At 31.3% G+C, this 27,172-nt stretch overlaps 3 protein-coding genes across 8 annotated transcripts; all 3 read right to left on the bottom strand.

Moving 5' to 3' along the window:
- Positions 1-49: 49 nt before the first annotated feature.
- LOC105796362 (hypothetical protein) lies at positions 50-27,082 on the bottom strand. 4 transcript variants are annotated; one of them, XM_052627870.1, is made up of 7 exons: positions 26,917-27,082; positions 26,397-26,492; positions 2,917-2,988; positions 2,789-2,822; positions 1,055-2,675; positions 721-805; positions 50-582 (listed from the first exon to the last, which is right to left on the bottom strand). In XM_052627870.1, the coding sequence occupies exons 2-7, from the start codon at positions 26,477-26,479 to the stop codon at positions 552-554; spliced, it is 1,926 nt and encodes a 641-aa protein (XP_052483830.1). In that variant the 5' UTR covers positions 26,480-26,492; positions 26,917-27,082; the 3' UTR covers positions 50-551. The 4 variants fall into 4 exon arrangements, with proteins under 4 accessions (XP_052483830.1, XP_052483829.1, XP_012481495.1 ...); XM_052627869.1 differs by lacking the exon at positions 26,397-26,492 and adding an exon at positions 3,420-3,515; XM_012626041.2 differs by lacking the exons at positions 26,397-26,492; positions 26,917-27,082 and adding exons at positions 3,420-3,515; positions 3,971-4,235.
- LOC128039692 (uncharacterized) lies at positions 10,779-13,186 on the bottom strand. Its single transcript, XM_052627873.1, has 8 exons — positions 12,980-13,186; positions 12,578-12,899; positions 12,402-12,494; positions 12,153-12,320; positions 11,917-12,084; positions 11,693-11,848; positions 11,408-11,608; positions 10,779-11,324 (listed from the first exon to the last, which is right to left on the bottom strand). Exons 2-8 carry the CDS (start codon positions 12,764-12,766, stop codon positions 11,043-11,045), a joined length of 1,257 nt encoding a protein of 418 aa, XP_052483833.1. The 5' UTR covers positions 12,767-12,899; positions 12,980-13,186; the 3' UTR covers positions 10,779-11,042.
- LOC105796356 (NAC domain-containing protein 71) lies at positions 15,824-18,029 on the bottom strand. Of its 3 annotated transcripts, XM_012626033.2 has the most exons (7): positions 17,798-18,029; positions 17,396-17,718; positions 17,220-17,312; positions 16,971-17,138; positions 16,735-16,902; positions 16,426-16,650; positions 15,824-16,342 (listed from the first exon to the last, which is right to left on the bottom strand). In XM_012626033.2, the coding sequence occupies exons 1-7, from the start codon at positions 17,955-17,957 to the stop codon at positions 16,127-16,129; spliced, it is 1,353 nt and encodes a 450-aa protein (XP_012481487.2). In that variant the 5' UTR covers positions 17,958-18,029; the 3' UTR covers positions 15,824-16,126. The 3 variants fall into 3 exon arrangements, with proteins under 3 accessions (XP_012481487.2, XP_052483831.1, XP_052483832.1); XM_052627871.1 differs by lacking the exon at positions 16,426-16,650; XM_052627872.1 differs by lacking the exons at positions 16,426-16,650; positions 16,735-16,902.
- Positions 27,083-27,172: the final 90 nt, after the last annotated feature.

The following is a 27,172-nucleotide window of genomic DNA, read 5'->3' as shown; positions in this document are numbered from 1 at the left end:
AATAGACTGTGTCTAAATCTATACAACTCATAGCATTAACATGCCAAAATTTTGAAAAACATATAATGTCATAAAACAATTACGATACAAGAAAATAACATAAACACGACATCGTATACACTAATTGACAACAAACTTTTGAGGGTAACTAACTATTGCTTCCTTAATTCTTTCCACGAGCATTCTATCAAGGAGAGAGAACTCGTTAACAAGAAGTACATGTTAAAATAAATGAATATTTCCGAATTCCGAATGAATGTGAAACAATATATAGGTCTCAGCTTTACAAAATTTCGATTACCTAAGCGCATCGTTTGGATGGGGACCCGGATTTGCAAGCAAGATGATCATAACTCACCTCACCACTGACCAGCAATTACTTTTCTGTACAATGAATCAGTGAAGACGTGAATGTGTTTGATTTTTTATCCTTGTAAGCCAAGCCACATCTCAAATAAATGAATTTGAATAGGTTGTGTTGAATCAATAAAGATGGATGCGATAGAAAATCTGCGCCGATATAATAAAAGGGCACCTAAAATTTGCCTCCATCAACTCTTTCGATTTTGATGCCCTGGCAGGCTGCGGCAAACAAATGACAGTTTACATCTCAACATCAAGCGTTTGGTTGATAAAATATGGGCTAATAGATTAGATAGGATTGAAGAGTCAATAAACCGAGAAGTCATATACTGGAATAAGCATGGATAAGAAAAATACCTCTTTGTAACAAAAGGCATAAGCTCCTTCAGTGTTCCGATAAGATTATCTCCCATGTCCTCCTCGGTCAATTTCTGCTTCTTTTCTGCACAAATAGTGAAAATGGAGTATTATTTACTATGAATCGTAGAAGGTGAAGAAAGTGCATATAAAGCAATTAGACATTGGGAAACTATTTTTTATATAACATTGAAGTCAATGTAGTCTAAAACTGCGTGATAGTCAATATGCTCATGTTAACAGTTTTTTGGAAAATTTGACCAAGTAAGCACATGGTTTATAAAGCTCGACTGAGGGGAGAAACAAGGGTGGGGACAGAAAAGAAGTTCGATACCTTGTCCTTGAATATGTTGTTGAGTTGAAGAGTCACCTCCGAGATACAAGCTATCACTCCAATCTAAATCCATATCCTGCTCCTTAGCAAACTTTTCCAGTAACCGACCAATTAGTTTGTGTGCAACCAAACTTGTTTCATCACATGCTTCTTGGATGGCAAGGTATCGATTTCTGCACTTGCTTGTTTTGTTGTCTGCAAACCTTTCATTCGAAGCATTTTCTGGAGCCACTCCAATCTTCTGTTCAACCTCATCTCTCTCAATTGATTGGCAATTTAACTCTCCTCTTGGTGAACTGAAAGAGGCCTTGTTCTTTACTCTGTTTTTATCTTCGCTACTTTTCGCATTACTCGAGGCATATTCTGGATCCATTTTCACGTCCTGTATAACCTCATCTCTCTCAATTGACTTGACAGAATGGGACATACAACTCTCTAAGTCCTTATTAACCATTTTCCAATCATTTTCATAACAACCACTATCCTCAATACAACTATCATCATCACTTCCTTCTAAACCTTCCCCATAGGCATCAGCAAATTCCTCATCCAACTCGTGATCAGGAAGCAAGTCCCAAAAAATTTGTTTCATCTCAGCACTCACGCTGAGTATACATTCCACCTCTTCTTCAATTTCATCCTTTAGGAAGCTTTGATGTGGCAAAGATCGGGAAATCTTGTTTGGCAAAGATCGGGAATCTCTGTTAATAACAGAAAGTGCTTCTAAGAAAGACTTGGGAATTGTATCCATATCACTGCACTCAAAGAGGAACTCTGTTAATGCATTTATAATTGCTCCTCTTAAAGAACGAGTTGCTATTTCAATATTTGGATCCAACAAAAGCTGTAAGGCTTTCAGCTCTGGGAATCTAGCCTTCGTTTTAAGAGTCCAAATAGCCTTCACAATATCATTCTGCAAGCTTACTATTTCTGGTGTGAATTGGCGAAAGCTTGTCGTGGAGGAATTTTGACAACCCATAGTTAGGTTTAGTGATAATTCTGCTACTGCCAATGCTTTAGCTAATGGCCCTTGTAGTTTCCCCTCTTCATCAAGATCCATAAGCATCCTTCTAGCGGTTTTACCCACTTTCTGAACTAAACGTTTCCGTTTCTGACCCCGTTCATGTGTCTTTAACTGGGGCACAGTTTTGACACAACTAAGCTTCCTATCCATTGCAATCAAGGTCTGGAAAGGCAAATCCTCTAACCTATCCAGCATCTGGATTGCAGCAGCATGATGAAACAGAGATGTTGGAGTCATTGGTTTCATAGTATTGTTCCGGAAATTTTTAGGATCATTGAGAATTTTATATAGCTGCATAATAGAGGTCTTCTGTTCATGCTCAAGGTTTTTATTGCTTAAAAAGCTTGGCAAAGATTCTCTAATAGCTTTTATCATTTCGCACTGAGTTTTCTTAATCATTCCTGAGCCACCTGAAAGTATCATAACAATAAGGTGAAGCCCATCATTAGTCAAAGCATCGAGATATGAGAAAAGAACTCCAGTTATCTTGGATGCATCAAATGATTGGACATCATCTTGAATTACATGATTTCCTCTTCTGGAATTGCTTGCTCCGAAGGCATCTTGAACATGAGCTTTAATAATCTCATAGAACATCTGCAAAACATTATACAAATTTTTTTTTTATCGAAGAACAATTTATAGTAGCAAATTAAGGGAAGTAAAGAACATGACATCCACCATTATCGTAGAATGCTGCATTAACTTACATCATCCTCCCTCAGAAAAGATTCAGGCAAAGTCCTGGAATAAAGAACCGAATGCAAACACATTGATTAACCATTACAGGAAAGAACAACAATAACAAATATAAGTAAAAGTAAGCTCTCCCACTTACTTGCACTTGAAAAACTCAGGTTCCTTGAATTGCTTCTTTTTCGACCTGGAAATCGAAAGTCCCATCAACCACCTGTAAAAGATCTCAATTGAGTAACTCCGTTCTGAGTTCTGATACAAACATAACTCCCATAATACACCAAAAGCATTTTTCTATAACAATATGAAATACATTCCAATAACATCACTAGAATCAACATTCAAGACTGCAACACTAGCACCCTATTCGACTCAAATTGGCTTTTCTAGTAGGCATTCTTACAAGAAACAACATAATACCCTTCACACACACACACACATATATGCACTGAGAAAAAGGACGATCTTTAACTTGTTTCAACAAGAAATAAATAACTAAAAAGACCACCAGTATATTTTATATTACAAATTACTAGCTAATTTTCAGAATTGTGAAGAATTATAAGAAAAGTATATATATTGAAGACATCAAAGAGAATAAATGTAATAGGCAAGGAATTAAAGAAAAGAAAGAAGAGGAAGAACCTTCTTTTGAGATTAAGCAGCTTCTCTTGATGCTTAATTTGAGATAAAATTTCAATGCAATCTGTTTGATGAAACTTGTCCATTCTTATTGTAATCCTGAAAAAGGAAATACATAAATGAAAAAGAGAGAATTAGGGTTTAGTTGAATGGGGTTAAAGAACCAAATTAGTAATCCAACCAATCAAACCATTAATTCCCTATTTATCCGGTTGAAAATCTTAAAAAAAGTCTAAAAATTTTGTGTGTGTGTGTGTGCGTGTGTGTGCGTGCGTGCGTGCGTGTGTTCATATTGCATATTGTTAACAAAAAACTGACTCTGATAATCGATCAATATTGCAAATTTGCCAAAACCTAAAAACAGTATAAACAAATAGTTTCAATAGGTTTATTCTGTTGTGAAATTTCTTGTTTTAAAGCAACACTTTCGATGCATCAAATTATCAATCAATATTCACTTAAGAAGAAGCCTAAGGTTCATAAACAACGTAGATAGCATGTGCTTACTTATTCTAGCACTATCGAATAAAATTTTTAAAAAAAAATGAACTTACCGGAGCCGACAGCAGCAGCAAATCACTACGGCAGCAGCAAGCAAAGCAGAGATTTAGAACTTCAATGAAGCAAAGGCTCACGGCTAAAGAAGAAGAAAGAGTAGATGAAGCAATACTCAGCTGCCTAGGGCTCAAAGAAAATAATTTAAAATTAAATCAGAAAATAAAACAGTAAATAGAAAATTAAAATTCAATATTTTTGGGCTAAGAATCACGAAATTTTGGGCAGACCAAAAGGTTTTTAGAAAATTCAATAAACGAAGAGTTGGGTTGAGCTTGCTTTTGTTGGGTCGGTTTTTTTAGAATTTTCAAATCCTCTAGTAATTCGATTCTATAAACCGGTTGGATCAAATTTTTAGGGTAAATTACATTCAAGGTCATTAGACTATTGTAAATTTACGTTTTGGTTACTTAATTTTAAAAAGTTACAAAATGATCACTAAATTATTCGAAAGTTTTCATTTAAGTCGCTAGGCTAATAAAATCATTGTTGTATGACTTTCTCTGTTTATACCACTTGCACCAACCGAAAACTCGTATTCTCCTTATCTTCTACAATTCAATATTTTTTTCATGAAGTAACTTTGAAAGATACGAATCGAATTTACAAACCAAAATCCAAACAATATTTTTCTACGATCTTTGACACGAATTGTCTGATTCACTAGGATTATTCTTTTAAAATTTTCATGATTCTTCTTTTAAATTGTCAATAGCCACGTACCTTTTTGCCCTTTTCCAAATTTTTCTTTGGCTTACTTTAGTTCGTTATGTTCCCCACTAATATGGTTGTCCTTATATTATAAGCACACATAAAAAGGTCCTTCTTGGGCGCCAAATTTGCTTCTAATATATCGCTATCTTCATCCCAATCTTTTCGTAGAAAAAATAACACTCAGCTCTTACCTTACTTGCGTCCAAAGCTTCTTTGCCTTTATGGTTTTGCTTGTTGACAAAGTTTTTTAGAACTAAATCGATAATCGAATTGGTCAAGCAAATAGATTATTTATCTAATCGGTTTATTTAGTGCATCCTATTCAATTAAATAACTTATTGAAAATATTAAAAATTTAATTCAATCGATTTAATCGTTTGATTCAATCAATTTTTTGTTTAGTTCAACTAGTCCATATTGATTCCTGAGTTAATCGGTTCAATATCTTTCTCCGAACCTATATCTCAATCAATTCTTGGTCCAACCTATCAGATTGAAATCTAGTCCGGTTTGAACAATCTTAGTTTTTCATATACATAACACGGGCAAAATTATGTAACAAATATATTTATTAAAATTTTGCATAAATAATCTATTGATGTTTTAGTTACCACGATAAAATTAAAGTTAAATGTATATCATACATAGTGTTTTGGGTTTAAATTGTATATATAATGACTAATTTAGCCTTCCAACTTCACAAAAAGTCATTTTATTCTTCCATTTAAATTTTCGTCTATTTGTTAACTTTCTTAATCGCCATACACATGGATACCACATTAACAATTAATTAAATTTTAAAATAAAATTCAAAAATTTTAAATATATAAAAGTATAAAATTGCAATTTTTAATATTTTATAAATTTGTTAAAAATAATTAATTACTAACGTGGCATATACATAGGCTCCTACATGGATGTCACATCAATAAAGTTAACATGCGCTAATTTTTTATCTATTTGGGATGATTTAACAAATAATACAAGTTGAAGAGTTAAAATAAGGAAAAAATTTAAATGAAGAACTAAAATAACTTTATTTTAAGTTGAATGACCAAATAACTGGTTCTACTCTTTAGTAATTTTATAATAAATACTCGATCATCTAATAAAACAATTAAAACAAGAATAAGATTATAGATGTGTGATTGGTTGAGTTTTAGCTCGATTAATATGAGTATAGTTATCAATGTAAGAATACCGGGGTGAAGCTAGAACAATTTTTAGAGGATCGAATGAAATTTTAATTTTTATAGTCTATGTCTTTATAACTTTTAAAAGATTAAATTGAATATATATAATATTGAAAGGTCAAAATATAATTTTATATTTACTAATTTAAAATTTCAAAAATATTTAAAAGACTTAAATAATAATTTTCCATTATAAGGGCCCTTACCAGCTTCTAACAAGACATGAATTCGAGTAAGTTGAAGCTGATTAAATTTTTGTTTTATGACGAGGATAATTACGTTGAGAGAGAGATTTTTGAAAAAAGAAAAAATTTATAGATGTTTAATCACGTGGTACTGACATGACATGCTTTGTCTCTACGCCACCAGTTTAATAAAAACACGATTTTTTTTTTACGATCTTTGACACGAATTGTCTGATTCACTAGTATTCTTCTTTTAAAATTTTCATGATTCTTCTTGTAAATTGCCATTAGTCAACTACCTTTTTGGCCTTTTCCAAATTTTTCTTTGGCTTACTTTAGTTTGTTATGCTCCCCACTAATATGGTTGTCCTTATATTATAAACACACATAAAAAGGTCTTTCTTGGGCACCAAATTTGCTTCTAATATATCGCTATCATCACCCCAATCTTTTTGTAGAAAAAATAACACTCGACTCTTACATTACTTGCGTCCAAAGCTTCTTTGCCTTTATGGTTTTGCTTGTTGACAAAGTTTTTTTAAAACTAAATCAATAATCGAATTGGTCAGGCAAATAGATAATTGATCTAATCGGTTTGTTCAGTGCATCCTATTCAATTAAATAACTTATTAAAAATATTAAAAATTCAGTTCAATCGATTTAATCGTTTGATTCAATCGATTTTTTGCTCAGTTCAATTAGTCCATATTGATTCCTGAGTTAACCAGTTCAATATCTTTCTCCGAACTCATATCTCAATTAATTCCTGGTCCAACCTATCCGATTGAAATCTGGTCCGGTTTAAACAATCTTAGTTGTTCATATACATAATAAATAAATAAATAACCTTAAAGATGTATCGTATACTATCAACACCATGCACTAACACTTTTCTTTTTAATGGTAAAAGTACAATTGAGGTCCCTTTACTAGGAGTTAGATTATAGTTTGCTTTATTTACTCAAAAAAAAGGCAAAATAATCTTTATGCGTTAGATCAAAGAGCAAACTAGTCATTCTATTAAAAATTTTATCCATTTCTACTGTTAAAAATTTATCTTTGTACGTCAGCATGAGGAACACGTGACGTCATTGTCTAGTTGTTCTGTCAACGAGATCAGTTTATAACAGTACAAATGGACGAAAATTTTAACAGAAATGACTATTTTACTCTATTATGTAATGTACAAGTGCTAATTGCACTTTTTCAATAGAGGAAACAAAATGAAATATGACTCCTAATAATACTTTTACGCTATTTATTTCAAAAAATTATGACATTATTTTCTTATAAAGGTTTTTTTTTTAATTAGAGGGAAGGAAAATGGATTGTTTAGATTTAAACTTGAGACTTAAATAAAGCTAAATCATTCGTAATGTAACGACTCAAAATCCGTGGGCACCGGAAAAGTGTATTATCGGGCCTCCGTCTTAGTAAATTGAGTTCGAAAATAATTATTAGAAATATTTACGAGATTAGTTGTGTGTTTAATTAGGTTTTAGATAGGTGAATTTAGCTTAATTAAGAATAATTAGGAAAGAGGATCAAATTGAATAAAGAGTGAAAGTCTAATTATAGATTAAAAGAAAGTTAAAAGGACTAAATAGGCAAATATGCCAAGTCCCATAAATGAGGCGGCATATATGCACTAAATTCAAGATTTTTGTTTAAGTTATATATAAATATTATATGTATATAAATATTATAATTATTATAATTATTTATTCAAATGGTAATTATATTAATTGTATTATTTTATTATGGAATAAATTAAAATTAAGACAAATGTATGGTGAAAAGAAGGTACAAGTGTAATAATATATATATACACTTGTATTATAATTAATATTTACTTCAAATTTGAGTAAAAGATATTAATTAACTAAATAATTATATAATGAGATTTTTAATTGATAAACAAATTAAGTAGTGACAATTGTAAGGTTATGATATGGTACAAATGTATTAATTATATTTGTTATTAAAATAGATATTTTATAAATAATAATTAATTAAACAAAAAGGAAATAAAAACAAAGCAAAAGAAAAGAAACAGAATAGAAAGAACAAAGAAGCAGAGAAGCAAACGAAACAGGGGAAAGAAAGAAGAAAAAGAAAGAAAAAGGAAAATACGGTTTTAAAGCTTGGAATTTAATTTGGTAAGTCAATCAAGTCCTTTTCTTTTAATTTAGATGTTTTAGAAGTTTTAAAACAAATTTTGTTAAAAATAAGTTGAAGTTTTGGAAGTTTATAGATTATTAAGCATGGTTCATGTTGAATAAATTGTTAAAGTAGGGATGTATTTGATAGAAATTTTGATTGGAATTGAATAAAGGATTGAATTGTAAACTAAACTATAAGTTTTGAATTTTAGGGATTAAATTGAAATAAATTCGGAATTATGAAAATATGATAAAACTTAGATAGTTAAATATGAGTTTAGCAAGAAATTGAGTAGAAAAAGGGTAAGAATTGAGAAAGAAAAATATATAGGTTTAGTTAGGATTAAATTGAAATTAAAGTAAAAGTTAGATAAAAATTTCAGCAATTAAGCTGTGTTGTGCTAATGATTATGAAAATTATTTTAATATTTTTTTTCGTAGCTAATATCGCACCTGAGGCATCCAAGAGGAAAGGGAAGGAAAAAGTAGACGAGGAATAGACATGAGAATTACGGTTTGTATCACTATAATTCAAACTTTATTATTAAGTGTTTAATTTGCTATTTATGTGTGGTAAGTATTTTAAGATAAGTGTTTAATAAATGATAAATTTGTAATAAGGTATTGGAAATTGAGATTGATACTGAACCGAACTATAGTATCTTGGATATTGATTTGAGTCTTGAATGAATTGTGAAAATGTTGAATATTATTATATATAATGTATTGAATTATGAAATTACTAAAGTAATGAATTACTGCAATACTGTGAAATTGATTGAAATAAGAAATTTATAATCGATACTGAACTAAAATGGAGATTGTACTGAAAAGTGAATTAAATACCCTATTAACTAGTGGGGCTAGTCGGATATAGTTGGCATGCCATAGGATATGGAAAAGTACGGGGTATTTGCCGGCTTACTGATCAGGCACTTATGTGCTGATTACTGTTACTGTTACCGATTCGGCACTTTGTGTGTCGAATATTGTTCTCATATCTTGTTATCGTTACCGATTCAAAGACTTTGTGTGTCGAATCTTTATTCTTCCGTTATTGATTCTTTATTCTTGGTGTGTTTGGTTGGAATCCGCGTATCCGCCGAGTCCGAGTCAAGTTAATAGAGATAAATGAAATAAATTTACTAATAAAACTAATCTCGAATGATACAGTATATGTGAAAAGTGAAATTTGAAATAAAGAAATAAGAATGATATATATATATATATATAATTAATTGATAATATTAAAAGATTGAATTGTTTATTTGTAGTGATAATTGTAATGAAAAGTATGTGTGTGATTTAATGTATTTAATTATAAATTGAATTATAGTGATACCACTGAGTATATGCATACTCAGCGTACGGTTGTTTCCGTGCGTAGGTTGTAGAAGTCAAGTACTGAACCAACATCCAAAGTCAGACCCGACTTCAGCAAACTTTTGGTGATGTATAATTTCTTTTGGTAATGTGGCATGTACATAGGATGTGTATAAAGGTTATTACGTTTTAATATAAATGGTTAAAAATGTTAGTATTATAAGTTTATGAATCATAATGAAAGAAGTTTATCTATTATTATTTAGTTTAGTATATTGTTAAATTTAAATTGATATTATGTTGATTAAGTTTATTAGTAGGTATTTGGAATAGAAATTTGAGAATGTGAAATGAATTGGTTGAATCGGTTGAATTGGTTGTGATTGGAAATGATATAATTTTTAAAAAAAAATTGCAGGGGGTTATATGTAAAAATAAGCAGAAATGCTGCCGAAATTTAAAAAAAAAATTCAGAGCACTCGAATGAGTTTCATTTCACTTTTAATTCATGTTTAAACATTGAAAGTTTGTTACAGAGACTTAGTTATACAATTATATTACGATTGATATTTTATTATGAATTATCCGTAAATTGCTTGATATGTCTGGTAATGCCTCGTAATCCTATTCCGGCGACGGTTTGGGGTTAGGGGGTGTTACACGTAACTTCACCTATAACTAATTGCCATAAAAGTTAATTTTTTTAATGAGACGTTATTTTCTTGTAAATTTAATGAAAAATAATTGTTTAGCTTTGAACCGGTTATTTAATGTTTTGATTTAAATAATGTAAATTATTTATCATTTTCCTCGAAAGTATTGATCCATCGAACATTAATGTTATTATTATACAAATTGACTAGAATTATCCAGAGTTGCTCACCAACCCTTCAATAGGAGGATAAATGTGTTTCAGTATGTTCAAACTCACGTCCTCTTACGTAGACAATAATACTAATACCAATCGAGCTAGAACTTAGCCGGCAACATTGATATATATTTTTTCTTTAATCTCTTAAAAATGTGACATTTTATTTTTACTTGCAAACTTTTATGCTTTATTTTTCCAACCCTCATTTTTCTTCATTATTCTCTTCCTTTTTGACCACTAACCTGTTGTTCTTTTGCCACTTTAGTTTGTTATGCTCCCCACTATATGGTTCTGTGCCTTTTCTCTTACAGCAGCAACGAATGTCAAGAAATTACATGCTATAACTTTTGAAATCAATATAAAAAAAACATATCAAGCAAGCCGCACTTGCTATTATAGATGTCCATATATATAGTTGAAACATATATTAAACACACGACCTCAAAACTTAACTTGTAATACAAGCAACGCATAAAATCTTTTCAATATAAATACCTATGCCTAGATAGGATTCCAAGTCAAATAAACATAAACCCAACCTCGAAAACTAACTTATAAGACGATGGGTCTAACATTACGACTTATAAGCACTAATCAAATTCGGGAGACAAGCAACTCGAACTTTATAATCTACTTCTCTTTGCTTGTTGTTGAGCCAATTCAGTTTCTACACCGGTGGCCAATCTTTCAACCTCCATGGCTGATCTTTTACGGACTGAATCCGTCGAGTAGGAAGATTCAGCCACATCCGAAGGGGGCAAATTGGTGCAGTCTATCTTAGCACCAGCAGCAAGTTGCTGGTTAATACCGCATTGATTTTGTGGCCCGAGTTCTTGCGGCTCGTCAGGCAACTCGTCGAGAAAAACCCCGATACTGCGGCATAAGTTGTATAAGTCGGACCATTCCTGGATCATATTGAACAAGCAAATATTAGATTTTTCAACATGTTTATGCCTTTTATTTGATGAACAATATAAAAGTTACTCACCATTTGATTTATAAAATCTATTAGATGGTTATGTAAATTAGAAGGCAAGATTGAGCTTTCATTCTCTGCAACTATATTATGTTGATTGCTTCCTTCATCGGGGACTGTTCGATCATTATCGATCCCAATATTCTGGTATGATTGATTTTGATCCACAATACCTAATAGTACTTCCAAGCTTCTAATTATCTCCATATTTATCTGTAGATTTCGAGACACGTTTTAACAGTAATTACATGAATTAAATGAACTAAACTTCAAAATTTCTGAGAAAAGTGATCTTACTTGTGACTGGTTATTGGAGATCACTTCATTCCCATCATCTATGTCTAAAACTGGACAGGGAGTTATAAATTCATTAGTTTGTTCACTTTGAGTCCACCTATACTCATTAGTTACTTCGATTTCAACTAATGGCTCTGAACTGAGTTCTACTTGAACCTGAAATATACATAAAACATAAACTCAATGTGTAGTATTTTAAAAATTTTCGAGAAAAGTGTTCTTACTTGTGACTGGTGATTGGAGATCACTTCATTCCAATCATCAATAAAGTTTTCGTTGTCGAAAACCGGACAGGGAGTTATAAATTCATTAGTTTGTTCACTTTGAGTCAACCCATACTCATTAGTTACTTCGGTTTCAACTAATGACTCTGAACTGAGTTCTACTTGAACCTGAAATATACATAAAACATAAACTCGATGTGTAGTATTTTAAAAATTTCCGAGAAAAGTGTTCTTACTTGTGACTGGTGATGGGAGATCACTTCATTCCCGTCATCAATAAAGTTCTCATTGTTGAAAACTGGATAGGGTGTTATAAATTCATTAATTTGTTCACTTTGAGTCCACTCGTACTCATTAGTTACTTCCGTTTCAACTAATGGCTCCGGACCAAGTTCTACTTGAACCTGAAATATACATAAAACATAAACTTGATGTGTAGTATTTTAATTAGTCACCATTGTTGGCACAAATTGAAGTTAACTAACCTCTGGAATTGAAATCCGATCGTTTATATTGTTACTTGAAATATTGGTTGGCTTAAATTCTTTCATTATCACTTTACCAAGAAAATATTTATCCTACAAAAATCAATGAGAAGAAAAATTCATTACAATAAACGCAACACAACTGAAAATCAGTTCGAGTTTAAGGAATAACTTACTTTGCAAGGATCAATATCAACAAGTTCGAACTGATATAACATCCATGGTGTTTTGTTTGGGCAGCTATTGTGCCTGAAATACAACCTTGTCTTAATACCAATCACTTGTTTAGTATCATCACTAGACTTTACATCAACTGGATCCCCCGAGACTTTCCAATTTCCGTTCTTGGTAGCTCGATTTATCATCGGCTGCCGTTGTTCACCTTTCGGTACTTGTCCTGTAGGCGTACCGATCACCTTGGACTTACTGTTTGCATACTTATACGTTTTCGGTAAATAAAAAATCGTTCCGAATCACTCGGTGTGATAGAATCGCAACCTACGAATAGAAAGAATCGAATTTAAAGAGAATGTTAGTAAGTAATTGAATAAAAGAAAGACAAAAACAAGGGAACATACTAGGTAGATCCCATGGATCATAGTTGCAAATATCGTGACCGAGGTCGATGATGTCTTGGACCAAGTAATCACGGCCGAACAGTGTTCGGTCTCGGAGATAGTCGATGAGGATTTGATCGGAGGGCTTGAAGCCATAGCCTTTGAGCTTGGGGTTGTTCATTGCTTGGATAGGAAGGCACAAACGGATGATTTGCTTTGCTTTGCTTTGATGGGGGAAATGAGCATATAGTAAGTGTTTAATAAAGCAGTGAGTACTTCGGCCCGAATTTTAGATTGTGGAAAATATTACAAGTGGGTCCCAAAATCCGTGTCCTTATTTTCCATTTTTATTCTTCATGTAAATATTGAACAGTGTAATTATAATTGGTGAAATTATGGTTTTGGTCCTTGATATTTAGTTTTTGAAGGCTCATACTTCATGCTCTCATATTTACACTTCAACGAGAATAAGTATATATCGAGCACACATGTCAAGCATTTATTGAGATGCCGTTTGGTATGAATACCAAATTGAACTTTAGAACACAATTCAAATACCAAATTGAATATTAAGATAAACTTAAGTCCTAAATGATATATTAATCCTTAATAGCACTTTCACCGATTTTTCTCGGTAATTCCTCTGCTGCGGGCATCACTTTCTGCCCTTCTTCCTTTTGAACCTTGAAAAAAAGGGATATTCTTTATGTTTTGTTTGAACTTCTAGAATCTTCTATAACACACTGTGATTATTTTCTTAAAATATGATAATATTAAACACGATATGCATAAAAATAACGTAATATCAAAATATTTCAAAATTATAAAAAATATATATTATAATAATATAATATAAATATTATAAGAACTCAACTGATCAAAGATGTTCACCATATTCTAATTAATATAAGTAATTAATGATTTTAAATAGATACACATTTAAGTGTGTGAATTTAAGATTGTCTTATATAAAAATATAAATATTATAAAATAATTAAATATAATATAATTAGTGGATGAAGTTTTGATTGAGATAATAAAATTGAAGTTACGAGAATCATAATGTACAAAGTTTAAATAATATATTTTCTATCAATTAGACTATAATAAGCTAAATAAAAACATAAAGGTTTGGATTTGAGTAATCGGTTTAATTGTTTAAGTCTCTTTATCTATAGTTATGATCATCTACTCTATTAAAAAATTAGATTTATTAAACTACACGTGATATGAATAAAAATTATATAACAAGTATATTTATTAAAATGTTACATAAATAATCTATTGATGTTTTGGTTATTGCGATAAAATTGAAGTTAAATGTATATCATACATGGTGTTTTGGTTTTAAATTGTATATATAATGACTAATTTAGCCTTCTAACTTTACAAAAGAGTCATTTTATTCTTCCATTTACATTTTCGATCATTAACTTTCTTAAGCGCCATACACATGGATCCCATGAACAATTAATTAAATTTTAAAATAAAAAAGTATAAATTTGTAATTTTAATATTTTATAATTTTTTAAAATAGTTAATTACTAACGTGATATATACGTAGATTCCTACATGCATGTCACATCAACAAAGTTAATATGCGCTAATTTTTTATCTATTTGAGATGATTTAACAAATAAGAAAAATTTAAATGAAGAACTAAAATGCCTTTATTTTTAAGTTGAATGACCAAATAAATGATTATACTTTTTAGTAATTTTATAACAAATACTCGATCATCCAAAAAATAATTAAAACAAGAATAAGATTATAGATGTGTGATTGGTTGAGTTTTAGCTCGATTAATATGAGTATAGTTATTAATTTGTTCAAGTGTATCCTATTCAATTAAATAACTTATTAAAAATATTAAAATCCAGTTCAATCAATTTATTCGTTTGATTCAATTGATTTTTTGTTTAGTTCAACTAGTTCATATTGATTCCTGAGTTAACCGGTTTAATATCTTTCTCCAAACTCATATCTCAATTAATTCTTGGTCCAACATATCCGATTGAAATCTGGTCTGGTTTAAACAATCTTATTTGTTCATATACATAAAAAAAAAAACTTAAAGATGTATCGTATACTATCAACACCATGCACTAACACTATTCTTTTTATTGGTAAAAGTACTATTGAGGTCCCTTTACTAGAAGTTAGATTATAATTTGCTTCATTTACTCAAAAAAAATGGGCAAAATGATCTTTATAGGTTAGATCAAAGAGTAAATTGTTCATTCCATTAAAAATTTTATCCATTTCTACTGTTAAAAATTTATCTTTGTACGTCAGCATGAGAAACACGTGACGTCATTGTCTAGTTGTTCCGTCAGGCAAACCAATTTATAACAATACAAATCCATTTCTACATTATTTATCTTGTAAATTTAATGAAAAATAATTGTTTAGCTTTGAACCCGTTATTTAATGTTTTGACTTAAATAATGTAAATTATTCGTCATTTCCCTTATAACTAATCGAAAGTGTTGATCCATCGAACATTGATATTATTATTATACAAATTGACTAGAATTATCCAGAGTTGCTCACCAACCCTTCAATAGGAGGATAAATGTGTTTCAGTATGTACAAACTCACGTCCTCTTACGTAGACAATAATACCAATACCAATCGAGCTAGAACTTAGCCGGCAACATTGATATATATTTTTTTCTTTAATCTCTTAAAAATGTGACATTTTATTTTTACTTGCAAACTTTTATGCTTTATTTTTCCAACCCTCATTTTTCTTCATTATTCTCTTCCTTTTTGACCACTAACCTGTTGTTCTTTTGCCATTTTAGTTTGTTATGCTCCCCACTATATGGTTCTGTGCCTTTTCTCTTACAGCAGCAACAAATGTCAAGAAATTACATGCTATAACTTCTGAAATCAACATAAAAAGAAAAACATATCAAGCAAGCCGCACTTGCTATTATAGATGTCCAAATATATAGTTGAAACATATATTAAACACACGACCTCAAAACTTAACTTGTAATACAAGCAACGCATAAAATCTTTTCGATATAAATACCTATGCCTAGATAGGATTCCAAGTCAAATAAACATAAACCCAACCTCGAAAATTAACTTATAAGACGATGGGTCTAACATTACGACTTATAAGCACTAATCAAATTCGGGAGACAAGCAACTCGAACTTTATAATCTACTTCTCTTTGCTTGTTGTTGAGCCAATTCAGTTTCTACACCGGTGGCTAATCTTTCAACCTCCATGGCTGATCTTTTACGGACTGAATCCGTCGAGTAGGAAGATTCAGCCACATCCAAAGGGGGCAAATTGGGGAACTCTATCTCAGCACCAGCAGCACGTTGCTGGTCAATAAAGCGGCATAACTTGTATAAGTCGGACCATTCCTGGATCATATTGAACAAACAAATATTAGATTTTTCAACATGTTTATGCCTTTTATTTGATGAACAATATAAAAGTTACTCACTATTTGATTTATAAAATATAATATAATATCTATTAGAAGGTTATGTAAATTAGAAGGCAAGATTGAGCTTTCATTCTCTGCAACTGCAACTATATTTTGTTGATTGCTTCCTTCATCGGGGACTGTTGGATCATTAATATCGATCCCAATATTCTGGTATGATTGATTTTGATCCTCAATACCTATATTAGGTACTTCCAAGCTTCTAATTTGCTCCATATTTATCTGTAGTTTTGGAGACTTGTTTTAACAGTAATTACATTGATTAAATGAACTGAACTTCGAAATTTACAAGAAAAGAGTTCTTACTTGTGACTGGTGATTAGAGCTCACTTCATTACCATCATCAATAAAGTTCTCGTTGTTGAAAACCGGACAGGGAGTTCTAAATTCATTAGTTTGTTCACCTCGAGTCCATCCGTACTCTTTAGCTACTTCGATTTCAACTAATGGCTCTAAACCGAGTTCTACTCTAATCTGAAATATACATAAAACGTAAACTCGATGTGTAGTATTTTAAAAATTTCCGAGAAAAGCGTTCTTACTTGTGACTGGTAATTGGAGATCACTTCATTCCCGTCATCAATAGAGTTCTCATTGTCGAAAACCAGATATGGTGTTATAAATTCATTAGTTTGTTCACTTTGAGTCCACTCGTACTCATTAGTGACTTCTGTTTCAACTAATGGCTCCGGACCAAGTTCTACTCGAACCTGAAATATACATAAAACATAAACTCGATGTGTAATATTTTAATTAGTCACCATTGTTGGCACGAATTGAAGTTAACTAACCTCCGGAATTGAAATCCGATCGTTTAAATTGTTACTTGAAATATTGGTTGGCTTAAATTCTTTCATTATCACTTTACCAAGAAAATATTTATCCTACAAAAATCAATGAAAAAAAAAATTCATTACAATAAGCGCAGCACAACCAAAAATCAGTTCGAGTTTAAGGAATAACTTACTTGGCAAGGATCAATATCAACAAGTTCGAACTGATGTAACACACATGATGTTTTGTTTGGGCAATTATTGTGCTTGAAATACAACTTTGTCTTAATACCAATCACTTGTTTAGTTTCATCACTAGACTTGACGTTAACTCGAACCCCCGAGACTTTCCACTTTCCGTTCTTGGTAGCTCGATTTATCATCGGCTGCCGTTGATCACTGTTCGGTACTTGTTTTGTAGGAATACCGATCACTTTGGACGTACTGTTTGCATACTTATACGTTTTAGGGTAAATAAAAAACCGTTCCGAATCATTTGGTGTGATCGAATCACAACCTACGAATAGAAAGAATCTAATTTAAAGAGAATGCTAGTAGGTATTGAATAAAAGAAAAACAAAAACAAGGGAACATACCAGGTAGATCCCATGGATCATAGCTGCAAATATCGTGACTGAGGTCGATGATGTCTTGGACCAAGTAATCACGGCCGGAGGTTGTTCGTTCTCGGAGATAGCCGATGAGGATTTGCTCGGAGGGGTTGAAGCCATAGCCTTTGAGCTTGAGGTTGTTCATTGCATGGATAGGAAGGCACAAACGGATGATTTGCTTTGCTTTGCTTTGATGGGGGAAATGAGCATATAGTAAGTGTTTAATAAAGCAGTGAGTACTTCGGCCCGAATTTTAGATTGTGGAAAATATTACAAGTGGGTCCCAAAATCCGTGTCCTTATTTTCCATTTCTTTTTTCTGTATGTAATTATTGAACAGTGTGATTATAATTGGTGAAATTATAGTTTTGGTCCTTGATATTTAGTTTTTGAAGGCTCATACTTCATGCTCTCGTATTTACACTTCAACGAGAATAAGTATATATCGAGCACACATGTCAAGCATTTATTGAACAGCATGATGTGATTTGGTATGAATACCAAATTAAACTTTGGTACACAATTCAAATGTCAAATTGAATATTAAGATAAATTCAAGTCCTAAATTTTATATTAATCCTTAATAGCACTTTCACCGATTTTTCTCAGAAATTCCTCTGCTGTGGGCGTCACTTTCTGCCCTTCTTCCTTTTGAACCTTGAAAAAAAGGATATAATTTATGTTTTGTTTAAACTTCTAGAATCTTCTATTGTCACGGACTTAGAGCTTTCCCACGCGATCCGTGCGGCCTTAGGCAGTTTCTCTGCTTAAAACGCCTAAGTCAGCCTAACTTGCAAAGAAAAAGGATTCAACAGCAAAAACGCACAAGTCAACTTAACTCACAACAATAAAGGATTCAATAGAATTCCCTTAAGATTTTCGCTAAGAACAGCAGAAGAATGAAGTAAGAACGAGCCTTGAAAGATGAACAAAAGCAAGAACACTTGAGAGAAAAGTTTGAGGGAATACTCTCAAAATTCTTATTAATAACTGAGTGAATTACAATGAGTAAAGAGGTCTCTATTTATAGTTGAGCCTCAAAGTACATCAAAGGCTATAATTAAAAGCTGTATACAATTAGAACTCTAAGACATAATTAGAAGCTGTATACAATTAAAACTCTAAGATTAAATAATCATATCTTCTTGGGTCTCTTCCTTATTTATCGACTCTTGGGATGGGCTTTAATCTCTTGAGAAACGGGCGGTTTGGTTGGACCAAATGACCTCCTTCAAATACGATGGATCGCTGAAGTTCGTCATGGTTGCGTGTTCCCATGCAACCCATGACACTATCACATACTGCGATTATTTTCTTAAAATATGATAATATTAAACTCGATATACATAAAAATAACATAATATCAAAATATAAAAATATAAAATATATATTATAATAATATAGTATAAATATTATATAAAAGAATTAAATATAATATAATTAGTGGATGAAGTTTTAATTGAGATAATAAAATTGAAGTTATGAGAATCATAATGTACAAAGTTTAAATAATATATTTTCGATCAATTAGAATATAATAAACTTAATAAAACATAAAGGTTTGGATTTGAGCATTCAGGTTTAATTGTTTAAGTCTCTTTATGTGTAGTTATGATCATATATTTATATTTATAAATCTACTCTATTAAAAAAATTAAATTTATTAAACTACGCGTGATATGAATAAAAAAATTATATAACAAATATATTTGTAACACCCCTTACCCGTGTCAGACGCCAGGACAGGGTACGAGGTATTACCGGACTTAAACATAACCAATAATAGCCAACATCAATGGGCTTATACAAATTGAACTATCAAATAACATAGGCCATCATTTTGGGCCAAATCAATTATGACACATAACAAAATAACCAAGTCTTCTATACATGCCATAATTCATAATGTTGCTTTCAAAAATACTAAAAGAGTGTTGATAGTGTGAATTAGAGGTGCTCATAGGCCGGGCGGCCCGGCCCGACGGCCCGCCCAAAATATGGGAGGGTTTGGGTAAAAATATAGGCCCGAAATATGGGCTTGGGTAAAAAAATGAGGTCCGATTAGAAAACGGGCCGGGCCTTGGGCACAACTTTTTTGGCCCCGACCCGGCCCGACCTGGCCTGAATATAATAAATAATTTTTTTATTTTTTAATTTTAAAATACTTTTTAAATTTTTTTTAAAATTGAAAATATTTTTAAAATACTTTTTTAAAATTTTTTAAATCTTAAAATATTTTTAAAATACTTTTTTTATTTTTTTATTTTTAAAATAATTTTTTGGTATTTATAAAAAAATGGGTCGGGCCGGGCCGGGCTCAGGCTTATGCTTTTTTTCTCGGGCCGGGCCTGGGCAAAATTTCAGGCCCATATTTCAGGCCGAGCTCGGGCCTAGGACTCGGGTCAAAATTTTTTCTAGGACCAGCCCGAACCCGGCCCGGCCCAACCTAGCCCATGAGCACCTCTAGTGTGGATGGATCTCCGACGATCTCCGTACCTGAACTAGCTTGGTGGCACTATAAGACAAGGGAAAGAAAAGGGAGTAAGCATATAGCTTAGTAAGTTGGTATGTAAATAATAAACAATTTATTAACATGCTTTTATCAATCTTCACAATTCGTTCTCAAAATAATACAATCATAATTGCACATAGTTCAAATATTTACTCAAGTTCATATCTAGCTATCTACTCGAGTCATAGTCACTAAATTATTTATATCTTGAGTTACAGAACTCCAAATTAAGTTCTGCAAATTTTTCCTAAAACTAGACTCACATATCTTCTTACCATAAAATTTTCAGAATTTTTTGTTTAGCCAATAAGTACAGTTTATTCTTTAAAGTTCCCCTGTTCTACTGTCTAATAGTTTCGACCTTTCTGCACTAAAAATTAATTATCTTCTCGTATAGAATTTCGATAATGTTCCTGTTTATTTCTCTTGAAAATAGACTCATTCAGGATTTTAAACATATAAATTCTAACCCGTAACTATTTTTGTACAATTTTTAATAATTTTCCAAAGTCAGAACAGGGGATTCCAAATCATTCTAACCCTATCTCACAAAAATTCAAATATATCATAATATGAAATTCTTTTACTGACGTCATTTCTTTTATGTGAAAATAGACTCAATAAGCTTCAATTCCATATCTTATTCAACTTCTAATTCAATTTCCACCATTTTTGGTGATTTTTCAAATTCGCACAACTGCTGCTGTCCAAAACTATTTTATTTTTAAATTTCACTCTTTCATGTTTTATTTATAGTAACTTTCATTGTAATACTTACTCCGTATCAATCTTACCAAAATTTGATTATATCTCGAGTACATTGCTCATACGTTTATACACACATACCTGCACTTATTCATCACATAGTCATATTCGTTTACACTTAGTCATTTCCCGTTGAATATATCGGAATAATAACGAATACTCGATGGCCTGCACATAGTACCACCCTTGTAGCCAAAGCTACCTTCTTCACAAAGTGGCCTTCACATAGTACTGCACTTGTGACCAAAGCTATCTTTCTTCACAAAGTGGCCTTCACATACCACAATTGTGACCAAAACTATCTTTCTTTACAAAGTGGCCTTCACATATTACCACACTTGAGTCACTAGTGACATGTCACTTGTATCCTATTCTATTCCTAATGTTTAATCGAGAAATTTCTTACTTTTCGATACTTGTCAATTTCATTCAATATTCAGCCACATTTCATAAAACATAATAAAATATGATAACATAAGTAAAAACGATGCATTATTTACATACAAACTAGAGGTGCTCATGGGTTGGGCGGCCCGGCTCGGCCCAACGGCCCGCCCAAAATTTGGGAGGGTTCCGGTAAAAATATAGGCCCGAAATATGGGCTCGGGCAAAAAAATGAGGCCCGTTTAGAAAACGGGCCAGGCCTCGGACAAAAATTTTTTGGCCCGGGCCGGCCCTAATCTAATTAATATATATTTTTTATTTTTAAATTTTATTATTACAGTTACATTTCCCAATTCCCCTCCCCATTTCTCATTTCCCGACCCCGTGTATCTATAAATCCCTAACCCCTTCCCTCCTCCCTTTTTTTCCCCCAAATCGAAAACTCACCTCCACCGATCCACCATTCCACCTCTGGTGTCCGGTCCTCCACAACTCCACCTCCGCTCTAGCCTCCAACGTGGTAGAATTTCAAAGGTAAGTTTGCTGTTAACCCTATTTCTTGTTAACGGTTTTCTAATTTTTCAATGTCTTCTCCCCTTTTTGCTTTTTGCTTTTGATTGTGATTTTGATTTTTGCTGTTAACGATTTTCTGATTTTGATTTTGAGACACTGAATCTTGGGGGGATTTTGATTGTGTTTACACTTTACATATTGTTCTATTTTTTTTTTAGTTCTTTTGCGGATTAATGTGATTTTCTTTTCTTGAATGATGATTGTTCTTTTGTTGCAAATTTGTTCTTTTATTAAAACCGAAAAAGGAAGAAAATCAATAGAATTGGATTTAGGGTTTATGGAATCTAAAAAAACTGAAAAAATAACCCTCCAAATTGACTGCTTAAATTAAACTAAACTAATATGTCACTGTCATTAACAACAATTTTCATTTTGGATGAGAATTAAGAGCAAAATTGTATTATTCAATTATTATTGGATGAGAATTGATTTATGTTTTATAGAACATGTAATTTGCAGGGCTGAATTCTGAGATCACATACAAGTATATTTTTTCTGCTTCTTTCATGCATGCTGGTTCACAAACAGCAGGTGGTAGCCTTGTCAAGGCTTGTGGTAGCTTGGGTGCTATTAAACAAGGTAAGCAAGTTCATGGCAACTTTTTAGTATCACCCTATTTTGATGATGATGTTGTTAAGTCATCTTTGGTTGATATGTATGCAAAATGTGGATTACCTGATGATAGTCGTTTAGTTTTCGATTCTATTAAGTTGAAAAATACGGCTTCTTGGACTGCTATCATATATGGCTATGCTAGAAAAGGAAGAAAAGAAGAGGCTTTGGAGTTGTTTTTAAGGGTTCACCTGAATTTGTTTGCTTAGACTGCTTTGATATCTGGGTTAATACAGAGTGGAAATGGGGTTGATGCATTTGGCTTGTTTGTTAAGATGAGAAGGCAAGGGATTAGTATAATTGACCCTCTTGTGCTTTCAAGCATTGTTGGTGCCTCTGCTAATTTAACGATGTTGGAAATATAAGTTTTACTTAAAATCAAAAGTTAGTTTTTTTCTTTCTTTCTCTGATCTTTACTGTAAATATAAGTTTGATCTATTGTAGTTAAATAACTAGTTTATTATACTGTTATAAATATACTGTTTTAATATACTGTTTTAGTATACTGTTATAAATATACTGTTATAAATACTACACCTTAATTATTAATGTAATATACTGGTTTAATATATTGTTATAAAATTTGTAATATACTGTTATAAATTATCACAATGAGACCAGTTAAATTATCACAGTCATAGTTTCCACTTTCCAGTAATAGTTTCTAGTGTTCCTTTACTTTGCTACCATATTTTCATATTTGGGTTACCTGGGTTGAATCTTCATGTAGCTTGGGCAGTTTTCTTTTATCAATACTGACATACCATTTTAGAGCCCATATTCCACTATATTGGCTTCAATTGTTGTAATAATTTTATCCATAGAATTGCAATTATAGATAATATGCTATACTATTTTCTCCTTAATTACGGAAAAAATAAATATCAAATTGATTTTCCTTTTTGTACAGGCTACAGTTTGAGGTTATTTACTTAAGCAGTTTTATCCCACATTAGTCAATGTTTGAGTTTGTTCTTCAAATAAGTTATCTTATTTTATTTTTTGTTCATTATATACAAAGAAAATATAATTTGATATTTAATATAATTTTAATAACAATTAATTTTAAGTAAAAAATGGGCCGGGTCGGGCTTGGGCCCTATATTTTTTCCCTGGGCTGGGCTTGGACAAAATCTCAAGCCCATATTTTGGGCCGGGCCAGGGCCAGGCCTAGGACATGGGCCGGAATTTTTTCTGGGCCTGGCCCGGCCCATGAGCACCTCTAATACAAACTTACCTTGAAAGCAAAATCGGTAAAAAGGACTTATTCGTCAATTACTTATTTTTCCCCGATCTAGATCCGAACCTTGTTTTTCTTGATCTAAAACATCACATTTAACTTATTTAATCATTATACTAATCAATTCAGCCAAAAATCATATTTGGCAAAAATTATATTTTTGCGCCTAAACTTTGTCATATTTACACTTTTACCCCTAGGCTCTTAAAATGAAAAGTACTCATTTTTCTCATTACCCAAGTCTAGCCGATTCATATTCCCTCTTATAGCAGCCCACAATTTTCACTAAATCACATTTTTTACACATTTTATAACTTTTACAAATAGGTCATTTTATGAAATTTCACTAAAAATCACTTAGTAGAAGTTGTTTATTACACTTCAAACTTTCATATTCTACCATGAAACATCAAAACACATGCAAGTCATCCATGGGTAAATTATTAAACACAAACCCTAGCTCAAAATAATGGTAGAAATAGCTATATCTTGTTACGAGGATTTCAAAAACATAAAAATAATTAAAAACGGGGCTAGAATGAACTTACAATCGAGCTTGGAAGCTTGAAAAACCCTAGCCATAGTTTTCCATACAAGTTTCAGCCAAGAGGTTGAAGATGGACAAAAATTGGCTTTTAATTTTGATTTTATTTCAATTTAATAACTAAATGACTAAAATATCCTTAATGAAAAATTTTGGAAACATGCTTAACCATGTCCATTTTTGTCCACCAACTTAACCAATGGTCTAATTTACATATAATGACCTCCAATTTAAAATTTCATAACAATTGGACACCTCTAACATTTAGAACTTAACTTTTGCACTTTTTACAATTTAGTATTTTTGACTAAATTGAGTGCCCAAATGTTAAAATTTTCGAACGAAATTTTGATAAAATCATTTCGTGAAATCGTAGATCATAAAAATATAATAAAATAAATAAATTTTCTTACATCGAATTTGTGGTTCTGAAATCACTGTTCCGATTAGGCCCAAAATCGAACTGTTACAATATTTATTAAAATTTTACATAAATAATCTATTGATGTTTTGGTTACCACGATAAAATTAAAGTTAAATGTATATCATATATGGTGTTTTAGGTTTAAATTGTATATATAAGGACTAATTTAGCCTTCCAACTTCACAAAAAAGTTATTTTATTCTTCCATTTAAATTTTCGTCTATTTGTCAACTTTCTTAACTATCATACACATGGATGCCACATTAACAATTAATTAAATTTTAAAATAAAAATTCAAAAATTTAAAAATATAGAAAGTATAAAATTGCAATTTTTAATATTTTATAATTTTTAAAAATAATTAATTATTAACGTGGCATATACGTAGATTCCTACATGTATGTCATATCAACAAAGTTAATATCGCTAATTTTTTTATCTATTTGGGATGATTTAACAAATAATATAAGTTTAAGAGTTAAAAGAAAAAGAAAAAATTTAATTGAAGAGCTAAAATGCCTTTATTGTTAAAATTGAATGACCAAATAAATGATTATACTTTGAGTAATTTTATAATAAATACTCGATCATCCAATAAAACAGTTAAAACAAGAATAAGATTATGGATATGAGATTGGTAGAGTTTTAACTCAATTAGTATGAGTATAGTTATATCAATGTAAGAAGACTAGGGACAAAGTTAGAACAAATTTTTAGAGGACGGATGAAATTTTAATCTTTTATACTTTATATCTTTATAATTTTAAAAGATTAAATTAAATATATATAATATTAAAAGAAAAAGATAAAATTATATATATATATTAATTTAAAATTTTAAAAATATTTAAATAATTTAAATAATAAATTTTTTTATTTTAAGGCACTCTTCTAACAAGACATGAATTCGAGTAAGCTGATTAAATTTTTGTTTCATGGGCGAGGATGAGATTTTTCAAAAAAGAAGAAATTTATAGATGTGTAATCACGTGGTTATGCCATGCTTTCTCTCTACGCCACCAGTTTAATTTAAAAGGTCAAAATCTTTGAATCCTTTCACTATTCCCGCCGTCGTCTTCTCCTCTCGTTTTTCCATTTTTTTTCTTTCCCTTAATATATATATATATAACCATCATCAAACCTTCATTCAAATCTTAATTAAAATACAAACATTCGAAGCTTAACAACAATGGCGAGTTCAGGATAAGTATCGTTTAAATTAGAGGACCACCCAAAGCTTCCAAAGGGAAAACGTATCGCCGTCGTGGTCCTCTAGTAGGCATTCTTACAAGAAACAACATAATTCCCTTCACACACACACACATATATATGCACTGAGAAAAAGGGCAATCTTTAACTTGTTTCAACAAGAAATAAATAAATAAAAAGACCACCAGTATATTTTATATTACAAATTACTAGCTAATTTTCAGAATTGTGAAGAATTATAAGAAAAGTATATATATTGAAGAAATCAAAGAGAATAAATTGAATAGGCAAGAAATTAAAGAAAAGAAAGACGAGGAAGAACCTTCTTTTGAGATTAAGCAGCTTCTCTTGATGCTTAATTTGAGATAAAATTTCAATGCAATCTGTTTGATGAAACTTGTCCATTCTTATTGTAATCCTGAAAAAGAGAGAATTAGGGTTTAGTTGAATGGGGTTAAAGAACCAAGTTAGTAATCCAACCAATCAAACCATTAATTCCCTATTTAACCGGTTGAAAATCTTAAAAAAAGTCTAAAAATTTTGTGTGTGCGCGCGCTTGTGTGTTTGTGTGTTCATATTGCATATTGTTAACAAAAAACTGACTCTGATAATCGATCAATATTGCAAATTTGCTAAAGCCTTAAAACAGTAAAAACAAATAGTTTCAATAGGTTTATTCTGTTGTGAAATTTCTTGTTTTAAAGCAACACTTTCGATGCATCAAATTATCAATCAATATTCACTTAAGAAGAAGCCTAAGGTTCATAAACAACGTAGATAGCATGTGCTTACTTATTCTAGCACTATCGAATAAAATTTAAAAAAAAAAAAAAAGAACTTACCGGAGCCGACAGCAGCAGCAAATCACTACGGCAGCAGCAAGCAAAGCAGAGATTTAGAACTTCAATGAAGCAAAGGCTCACGGCTAAAGAAGAAGAAAGAGTAGATGAAGCAATACTCAGCTGCCTAGGGCTCAAAGAAAATAATTTAAAATTAAATCAGAAAATAAAACAGTAAATAGAAAATTAAAATTCAATATTCTTGGGCTAAGAATCACGAAATTTTGGGCAGACCAAAAGTTTTTTAGAAAATTCAATA

Source organism: Gossypium raimondii, chromosome 3, assembly GCF_025698545.1.
Source record: "Gossypium raimondii isolate GPD5lz chromosome 3, ASM2569854v1, whole genome shotgun sequence".
In the NCBI taxonomy this organism is placed as follows: Eukaryota; Viridiplantae; Streptophyta; class Magnoliopsida; order Malvales; family Malvaceae; genus Gossypium; species Gossypium raimondii.
The sequence above is the reverse complement of the archived record's forward strand: the minus strand, read 5'-3'. Positions and strand labels throughout refer to the sequence as shown.

What these genes read in the sequence shown, in the direction of transcription:
- LOC128039692 (XM_052627873.1), bottom strand. Translation starts at nt 12,766, where the DNA reads ATGATAAATCGAGCTACCAAGAACGGAAATTGGAAAGTCTCGGGGGAT. An exon ending in TCTCCCATCACCAGTCACAA is followed by an intron (nt 12,085 to 12,152) that starts GTAAGAACACTT and finishes TGTATATTTCAG; the next exon opens with GTTCAAGTAGAACTCAGTTC. An exon ending in TAGATTTTATAAATCAAATG is followed by an intron (nt 11,325 to 11,407) that starts GTGAGTAACTTT and finishes AATATGATCCAG; the next exon opens with GAATGGTCCGACTTATACAA.
- LOC105796356 (XM_012626033.2), bottom strand. Translation starts at nt 17,957, where the DNA reads ATGAACAACCTCAAGCTCAAAGGCTATGGCTTCAACCCCTCCGAGCAA. An exon ending in TGATCCATGGGATCTACCTG is followed by an intron (nt 17,719 to 17,797) that starts GTATGTTCCCTT and finishes TTCTATTCGTAG; the next exon opens with GTTGTGATTCGATCACACCA. An exon ending in GCTCTAATCACCAGTCACAA is followed by an intron (nt 16,651 to 16,734) that starts GTAAGAACTCTT and finishes CCAAAACTACAG; the next exon opens with ATAAATATGGAGCAAATTAG.
- LOC105796362 (XM_052627870.1), bottom strand. Translation starts at nt 26,479, where the DNA reads ATGGACAAGTTTCATCAAACAGATTGCATTGAAATTTTATCTCAAATT. An exon ending in ACAACATATTCAAGGACAAG is followed by an intron (nt 806 to 1,054) that starts GTATCGAACTTC and finishes CTATTTGTGCAG; the next exon opens with AAAAGAAGCAGAAATTGACC. An exon ending in ATGCCTTTTGTTACAAAGAG is followed by an intron (nt 583 to 720) that starts GTATTTTTCTTA and finishes TGTTTGCCGCAG; the next exon opens with CCTGCCAGGGCATCAAAATC.